Raw genomic sequence first — 9,420 nt, forward strand, 5'->3', positions numbered from 1 at the left:
ACCCTATCGTGCATCCACAGGTGCATCTCAAGTAGGGCCAAGGAGGTGATCCTCCCCCTCTACGCGACACTGGTCAGGCCACAGCTGGAGTGCTGTGTCCAGTTCTGGGCACCCCACTTTAAGAGGGATGTGGACAACATAGAGAGGGTCCAGAGGAGGGCCACCCGCATGATCCGGGGACAGCAGGGCAGACCCTACAATGAGAGGCTACGGGACCTGAACCTGTTCAGCCTTCACAAGAGAAGGCTGAAGGGGGACCTGGTGACCGTCTATAAACTCACTAGGGGGGACCAGAAGGGTTTGGGGGAGACCTTGTTTCCCCTAGCGCCCCCTGGGATAACAAGGAATAACAGCCACAAGTTGTTGGAGAGTAGGTTTAGATTAGACATCCGTAAGAACTACTTCATGGTTAGGGCGGCTAGGATCTGGAACCAACTTCCAAGGGAAGTGGTGCTGGCTCCTACCCTGAGGGTCTTTAAGAAGCAGCTCAATGCCTACCTGGCTGGGGTCATTTGAGCCCATTTTTCCTCCTGCCCAGGCAGGGGGTCAGACTTGAAGATCTACAAGGTCACTTCCGACTCTACTTCTATGATTCTAGGAGGGTATGGCTACAGAAGGGTAGGTCCTGCCACAGAATATGGGGTTCCTGGGCTCTGCTGGACATGGCTTTGACAGCAGGAGAGCAAGCAAAGGCTGTGTGAGATAACCCTTGTTCGCCTTGGGGCCACTTCTCACCACCACCAAACTCCTGCTTCCCTACCTACTCTGCTGTTGGACCTGCCAGCCCTGCAGATCCTGTCCAGGGGGAACTCTGGAGTCCAGATGCATCCCAGGGCTCAGGGCATATTTGAAACCCCTGACTTACCCCATAATTACATATGTGCCATGTCTCAGAGTGGATCCAGTTTTCCCTATAGCACAGAGTGGCATGTATGGAGGCACGGTAGGCCTTTTCATCTCAACTCACTCACAAAGATCCACAGTGGTTGGAAGCAAAATACACCAAAAGAGTCCAAGGTTATCATTCCACTTCAGAGCCGATTCAGTGAGATATAGACTCACTATGGCTTTGTTGGCACCAAGAATACTGGGGAACCAGGGCAAGTACTATGGCAGCCTGCCTCAAGCATTTTCCTATCAACTGGAAGTACATGGTACAGAAGGACTTCTAGTCATATCCCAATGTGTTCATTAGTACTTTAGCCAACTTGATAGTATATTGTGTAGATCTGCACACTCTTCTGCTCTTGGGCATGCCATTATTTGCAACTGTGCTAATTCATGCAGAAAAACATGATCAAATGTAGACACATCCACAATGGTAGAAATACCAGGGGCTCCCTCTGCTCTGTTATTTGTGGGGGGGGTTGAAATTCCCTCAAACCCTTAGTGTGGATTCCTTTGAATTCCAGCCTAGGTAGAGGTGAAGGAAAGGTCACTACTGATAACAAAGGGCAAAGGGCCAGGCCTGCTCTATGGCTCTTACTTCCAGAGAGGGAGGTAAAACAAGCATGGGGGGGCTTTCTCCCAACCATCACCTAGGAACAATCAGTCATGGCAGTTGGCTGTGTCAACAAATCATCATCTACTGGCAGAAGAGAGTTGATAAGGATTTGGAGCAAGTGACACAATCTTCCCAGGTTCTCCCACAAAGACTAAAATAACCTGAAGGTTATGATGGCCTCGCCACACCAGGGCGTTGGGAAAACTAATCGGCTAATGTTTACACAGCACTTAGAGACACAATACACTAAGTATGTATTAGGGTATAATAAAAGCCAGACAGACCGACATCTCCAAAAAGGTACTTAAGGATTCTGGGGACCCACTATGAGATATTTTCAAGGGAAGGATATTTCAGGGGGTGGATGCTCAGTACTTTCTGGAAGCAAGTCCCCCTGGAAAATGTCACCCAACAATGGAGGGCCTCAGCATCACAAGACACTTCTGAAAAACTTAGCCAGCACAAGCAGTGATTGAGTATTAAGGGAATGTAGCCTATCGGTAAGAAGCGGCATTCTTCATCCAAGTTGCAGCATTGCTAGAAAGGACATGCCAATGGTTCCAAATATTTCTCAGGCTATTTCTTCCCTGGTGCAATCTCTTTGGATTTCAATAGAATTCTACCAGTGATGAATTCAGTCCTCTGACCATTGGTTACCTCTAACATCACAGAACAAGACCCTGCTCCTATTGACATCAATGGGAATTTTCTGTGGTAGGTGGATTGGGCCCTCAGTACAGCATGTGAGAATTTCCTGAGGTCTGATCCACATTCAGGATAGAATCCTATCCATTCTGTGGGCCTTAGATGAAACCTAAGGGAAGATTTATTATATCTGTAATAAAGGAAAGAGTGTGCCTATCTTACAGGAAAGCTGGATAAGAGCTGACAGCAGATTGCCCTTCTGCAGACGACCTTGGAAACACGCATCTTTGAAACACGTATTAACTTTATCACTCAGCTATCCAAACTAGTTCAGACTCTGACAGCAATATGCAGTAATTTATATGTATCTCCTTATAACATTCCTTTGTGGGAAGGAGGGGAGGCAATTATTGCACAAACCTAGACCGTGATCCTGCAGGTTCTCACACACAAGTAACTTGATATACAAGCTCAGCCCCATGGGAAGTACTCAGGCATAAAGACCCAATCTTGCTAAACACTTAGGGTTTGTCTACTAGGGAAATTAGCCAGTGCAGCGAGAGTGGAATAACTATTCTGACTTCTGTTGGCATAGCTAGAGGGGAAGAGTGATCCTGCTCCAGCTGTGTTGCTCCATGTTCTTACATATGGCAAGCCCCTTAATCACATGCATAACTTTATTCAAATCAGTAGCTCCTTTACTATTTGAGAAGCCATACGGACCTTCTCAGGCTTTATAGCATTAGCGCACACAACAGACTGGTTGCTCCTACCACCGCCCCCCCACCTTTTTTTTTATAAGCACTAAAGCCCAAAGAGACTTCTAGATGGGAGAAGTACAAAGTAATACTAAGCATGACATTGGCAAACTTATTTATTTATTTTTTTTAAAAAGAAACAACACATTTGTGTTATTTAAAGACAAAGCACACTTTTCTTACTGATTAAAAAAAATATATCATTCATTAAAAGGTCCTAGGCAGTGTCCACCTGCAATGAATTGTTATGAATTGTTACCATTGGGTTATGATCAATATATACATGGCCTTCTCTTCCAAGAAGGATTTCTGCTCTAAAACACATTTGAATATATATATATATATATATATATATATACAGCGGTGCTCCTTAAGCTATCCTGGCTCTGATCCCATGGCTTTAAGAACACAATGTGCTCCTCCCAAGAGGAGATAAAGAGGTTACAATGTACATGCATTAGCAGGAATTAGATATTCCTCCCCAGCTAAATGGACTGGGTTTTTTTCCTTTCAGCTGGTCAGTGTCTTTCATCAAGAACAACTGTGTGATGAGTTGGAGGTACTCTGTGGGGCTTGGATTTAGCACCAGACAGGGTGATTTGGGGAAGGAAGGGGTTGAAGGCACACTTTAATTGACTTCTATAGAGCTCAGCCTCGCTAAGCCAGCTGTGAAAACATAGCAGGCCTAATTAGTTCACATCAAAGGGACCCCACCTCAGCCGGACTGGGGCTCCCTCCCTGGATCTCTCTCAGCCTCTCTGGTGTATTCCCTCCAGTTTACAAAAAGGGACATGCACATAGAAGAAAGCTTTCCACATGCGGTTTCCACCCCAGAAGACAAGAGGTTCCTTCTCCTGCCCCTGGGAAGCCCAAGGTTTTGCATATAATTATTTATTTAAGCAGCAACTGTGGGCATTTGTCATTTGTGACCTCACTGGAGAGTTCTGCTTAAAAACGGATGGCACCAGATGGGCCTTTTAGGGTGCAATCCTGTCAGCTTCTCTGCAGAATCAAGCCCCTGTAGTCCATGGAGTTTGCCCCCCAGAACAGCTGACTGGGGCCTACAGGAGACGGAGGTCAAGCCAAGGGCCTCCCCCCGCTCCCGTCATAAGCCCAACACAAAAACCTAGGTAGATGGGGCTGAATTCCAACTTGCTTTTATCTCTCCTCTCCCCCTACCACCACCTCTCCTTCCAGCTGCTCCAAAGTCTGTCAAACTCACTCTTGGGCTGCAGCTTCCTTCTAGCTTAGAGCTATCTTTTTTCTGTCTGGAAAAAGAGTTTTGAATTTATTAAACAGCTCAGATTGCCTCATGCTGCTCTGAGCACACATTTGCAACCGCATGTCATTTAAAGAAGCAAATCTTACTTCACGATTAGGCCATCTCTAGTCTGATGCAAGAGAATGAACTTATTTATTTAAAATTTCTGCAGTTGTGTTGAGCACGAAGAGCAAAGAGACAGGCGCGTGCGTGCGCGTGCACACATACCAGCTTACATGAACCTGGAGATGTTTCTCCCTTGCCTAGATCAAACTTTCTACAGTCTTTTCATACACTGCAACAGCTGGGCTCTTTAATGCATTAAACAGACTCCTGCTTTTCTTGAGAGTTTAAGGGAAAATCTCCATTTCAAAGCCAGTGTGTCAACTTTCCACACTTAACTGGGAACAAAACCCTCCCATTCCTATTAAAAAAAAAAAAGAAGAAAGAAAGAGAGAGAGACACACAGAGAGAGAGCCACCCAATTCAACTTTAACCTAAAAGAGAGTTATGTGAAAGGCCTTTGTATTTAGTCACAAGGTAGGGTCCTTGGCAATCTCCTACTCCATAAAGAATGATACCGATTATTTGTTAAAATTAGATCACTGGGAACTTTAGAACAAGAAAAGTGTTTACAGAAAAATCTTAAGCAGCAATTGCAGATGCATCATTTAAAGCAAGAGGACCCACCACCCATCTGAAACAATGGACACTGAGGATCCCCAGCTACTGGGGAGGTTTGGTTTGGTTTGGTGGTTTGTTTGGTTTTTTTTGGGGGGGGGGGGGAGGAGGAAGCAGAATTTGGCCCTTTCCAGTATATCCATTTGTACTGTAAGTTATCCGACGCCAACACCAAGAGATGACTGCAGGCACAAAGATCACAAAGAAGACAGCCAGATTCAAACTTTTTAAAGTTACATCCCTTCAACACTTTTTTCAAGCAAGGGCACTGAAAGTTTTGTTTTAAAAGAGAGAGAGAGACGCACAGACTTTGTGTTCCTTGGTGGAGGGTTTACATTCCCCTGACCCCTAACGATTTGCACACTGCATTTTGTCTATGAAAACACAAAGGATGTTAAGCAGAGTTGGGTGTGATCTATCTTCTAGGGGTAAACTAGAATGCCTTTGTACAACCAAATAACAAGAAACAGCTGCTTGTGATCTCAGCTGATTAACAAGCTTGATTTAAAAGTGCACAAATAGATGGATTTTAAGAGACATGAATGGAGAGGCTCCTCATCTGTCAACAGTAAAGTTCAGGCCCTCGGGGTACTGCCTTTCTCCTGCAAGAGTTGAGGACACCACTGACACCTAAAGCCAAGCACAGCGCAGCATTCCTGGAGCTGCTGCAAGTGTTGGCAGTGTATAGAACCCTGGCAGCTACATCAAGGAGGAGCTAATTTAAAACATTCCCTTTCAATATACATTTGCAGTTTCAAGACTTGGGACAAGATAGTTAAAAGCAACTAGCCATTTTGGCTGCTTGACACGAGAGGCCCCAATTTTCAGAGGGTCATTATAAAGGCTTAAAAGCACTCACAACCTCAGGTACCCCAATTTGAACAGCCCCCAGAAAGCTTTTGAAAATCGTAGCCAAGATGTGCACTGGATTAACAACTGGGACTCTGACAAGAGATCAGTTTGTTCTGGCATAGCAAAGCACCATCCAAGTCACATGTCTTGGAGTATGATCTAGGATCAGTTGGAAGATGGCAGTTTTTTTAAGTGACCCACCCTTCTCCCTCTTTACTAAGGACTGGGGTACAAAAGGCAGCTGGAATATATTTTGTCTTTATCTATGAGGACCATTTTGATACAGGACACATGTTCACAGCTTACCACTCCCATCTGGTTCATGTTAGAAAAAGTCTTCCCCCATTCCCTATTTTAGATTTTTGAAACAAACACGCATACAATTAAAACATGTTCCTAAACTCCCTTCTAATGTCCTCTTTATCTCAGGAAGCTTGGGGAAGGAGATTTTTTAAAAAGTGAAACAGGTTGACCCAGGGGTGGGAGGGATTGAGTGCAGAGGTTAATATCTACCACTGTTGCAAACCCCCAATTTTTTCAGTCTCCTCATCCTGCTTACATTGGAAAACATCTGCAGGCCTTGTAAATGTCACCATGAGCATTTTTTTCTCAGGACGGGGAAGGAAAGAGAGAGGCAATATAAATATATAAAAACCATCTTGATTAAAAATGCAAAATAATAGCGAAAGTTTGGGGGGGAGGGGGAAGGAGCAAACACCCCATTTAACATGAGCCTAACAGCAGCAGGCAATAAGCAAGCAAGCATCTTGATTCTCCCTACATTTTAAATACTTGAGTGTGCTTTTCAAATCCCCTTTCCAAACCACCATAGGAAAAAAATATTGATACATTGCCCCCCGCTACCCTCCCCCACACTCACCATTGGAAAAATTAAACTGGATCCAAGAAGTTTTTCCTTTCCACAATCCATACTGTAGACCAACTTGACAATTTAACTCTTTACTAACCTAGCCTGCCTTTGAGGGTTTTTTTAAAAATATAATCATATATACCAAGCTACATTCTAATTAGCCAAGATTGGATGGCATTCTCCACTGAATTTCTGGAGAGTTTGAGTAAACAGGATCAGGACATGCACATTACTACTTGATTAAAGCCATTTTGAGAACACACTTCATTTACCAGTGAGGCACTTTATTGTGGGGAGGGAAGTCAATTTTTGTATTTGCTGATTTTGATCAAACCAGTTTTCAGCTTGGAGGAGCTGAAATCTACCAAGTAAAATTAAAGAGTTCAAATTGGAAACCAATTATTTCTAGTATTCCTGGGTTTTGGCTTTTCAACTCAGAGGTAAAGAATTTCATATAAATATTTTCAGCATTCCTCTTTTAAAAACATACTTCCTTTTTAGGACAGCCGTTAGCATTTCCCCCCATTGCGACCCAGAGGCAAGTTCGCAAACCAAATTTATTTAATTTCTTTGCCACCTCATCGTTTTTTAGACGTCCCCCACCGTCAAAAACAAAAGAACTAACCTCCCAGCCCCACCCCCCCAACAAATTAAAAGAAAATTGAATTAAACAAAAAAATAGGAGTGAAACCAATCTTTGTATATGATCATGGGAGCAGTTTCTATAAATTTAGTTTTAATGCTTCCAGTTTGGAGCCTGGAATTGCTTCAGAAACGGTTTCAAAGTGTGCAGCAGCAGTATCCTCATTCATGTGTTTAAAATGATCTTTTTGCTGATCTGAGCAGTAGCCTACTGATTCAGAGAATTACAAGAGTTATAGCATTTTTGTAAAATATGGAAATTAAACTTTAAGAAAAAACTTTGAAAATGGTATTCCAGATAGGTAAAAAGGGTAAAAAAAGATAAATCTATCCAATGACTATAAAGTTAGAGAAAATGTTCTTAAGCTTTCTATCAGTTTTCAGATAGAGGGAGGGAGGGATCTAGTTCACATCAGCAAATGCTTACAAAGACACAGTAACCCATCTGGGTTGTCCCGTTCCCCCCCCCCCAAGCTGTAACTTTAATGAAATCTCATTTCCCGATCCAATGTGTGAGAGCTTTTGTAACAGAAAGGCTTCCCAGCCCACTTATTGCCTTCAAAAGATGCCTACCTGTAGAAAAAGAGCATCCCACCACAAAAAAAAGGAATCTTGAATTTCTGTTTCTAATGTGTTATAATTTTGGGTTATAGCTCTTCATTTACGAGAAGAAAAAACCCCGCAGAAGTTGGGTTCTTTTTTGTTGTTGTTCTTTTTTACTCAACTGTATTTGCAAAGATGACAGCTTAAAAGGGAATGAAGCGCAGAAAGAAACCGTTGTACACAACATTTTGGAATAAATGTACAATGCCAAAAAAATAGCTTTTAGGAGAACGGGAGAGGCCTCTAGTTAAACTGTGGGTGCTAATGAAAAAAATAATTGCTGATCTGGGGGTTGCTGTCTTCATGCATCAATCCCATGTGCCTTTCTCCTTTAAAGGAGAAAAATGTGGGAAACCGTGGCTTTTCCCTTGCAGGCTGTCAGAGTTTCAGCCTGTGAGGGGCTGCTTGGGGCCCCCCATGCTTCATATACCCACCCCCTGCCCCACACACCGGGGGGCTGGGGCCTGGGGGCAGCAGATTGGGAGTGATGGCCACTGGGTCGGAATTGGCCACTGATGTTTACAAATGGGTTCTGGGGCAAAAATGATTGAGAACCACTGCACTAGGAGATCCTTGTAGCCAGTACACCCTGCTGTCGGAATAAAAAAGAAGGGAAAAAGCCCCTTAACAAGTCTCTTCATATACAAAAAAAACAAACTTTCTTCGTAGATTTCCAGAGAGAAAAGGGGAGATTTTTTTTAAGATGTATCCAAGTCTGCCTTTAATACAGAACAGCTTCCATAATCTCCACATCAGGGGAACAGCGATTACAGATCTGGCTTTTATGGAAGTTCAACTGAAAATGTTCCCCCACAGCCAACACAAACAGAAAATCAGTCTCTATGGCTCCATGTAGAGGGAGGTATTGCCAAGTCAGAGTAAGGAGAGAAAAAAAAAACCTTTAGTACCAAAGAGAGGAGAGGGGAAGAGATCTGCCTTGCCCTCCCCCAAAGTTTCTGGATCTCTTTGTGTGTGTGTGGATTTTTTTTTTTTAAATAGAAATATATAATTAAATTTACAAATGCTATTTACAGGTTTAATTACAAAAGACACCCTTAGATGTTAATAAACCTAAAACAAAGGTTGTTTAGATTTTAATTAAAAAAAAGTTTTAAATATTTTTTGCTTCTGCCCCAGCTCTCTTCCCCCCTGCCCATCCTTTCCTCTAGCCTCTCTCCTGGGCGAGTGCGCCAGTCCCCCTGGCCCTGCTCACACCGTGGTCTCCCCATGCTTGCTGTTAGTTAGCCGGGTGTAAAACTTCCGCCAGGAGTGCAGGGTTTTGCCCGACCAGATCCAGAACCCAGAGGTGATGCCCACAATGAGAGTCATGAGATACTTGATCATGTAGACAGTGAAGTCGGGGGTCATGCGCGGCGTATACTGGAGCGGGCAGGGGATGGCCAGGCTCTTGCAGTGCTGGCTGATCCAGCTGCGCTCCCAGTGCTCCCGAAAGGCCTGCTCATAGAAGTAGCAGGCAATGACGATGGTGGCAGGCACGGTGTAGAGCACGCTGAACACGCCGATGCGCACCATCAGCCGTTCCAGCTTCTCAGTTTTGGTGCCACCGTGCTTCATGATGGTCCTGATGCGGCAGAGCGACACG

The 9,420-nt window shown here is 43.9% G+C and overlaps 1 protein-coding gene across 1 annotated transcript in view; it reads right to left on the reverse strand.

Moving 5' to 3' along the window:
* Positions 1–8,831: 8,831 nt before the first annotated feature.
* FZD2 (frizzled class receptor 2) overlaps positions 8,832–9,420 on the reverse strand; it is a 2,229-nt gene continuing 1,640 nt past the window's right edge. Inside the window, 1 exon segment of the mRNA XM_006039410.2 lies at positions 8,832–9,420. This exon segment is cut by the window's right edge and continues 14 nt beyond it. Within this exon segment, the coding sequence (XP_006039472.2) occupies positions 9,027–9,420 (394 nt within the window). The 3' untranslated portion in view covers positions 8,832–9,026.

Source organism: Alligator sinensis, unplaced genomic scaffold (genome assembly GCF_000455745.1).
Source record: "Alligator sinensis unplaced genomic scaffold, ASM45574v1 scaffold919_1, whole genome shotgun sequence".
Lineage (NCBI taxonomy): Eukaryota > Metazoa > Chordata > Crocodylia > Alligatoridae > Alligator > Alligator sinensis.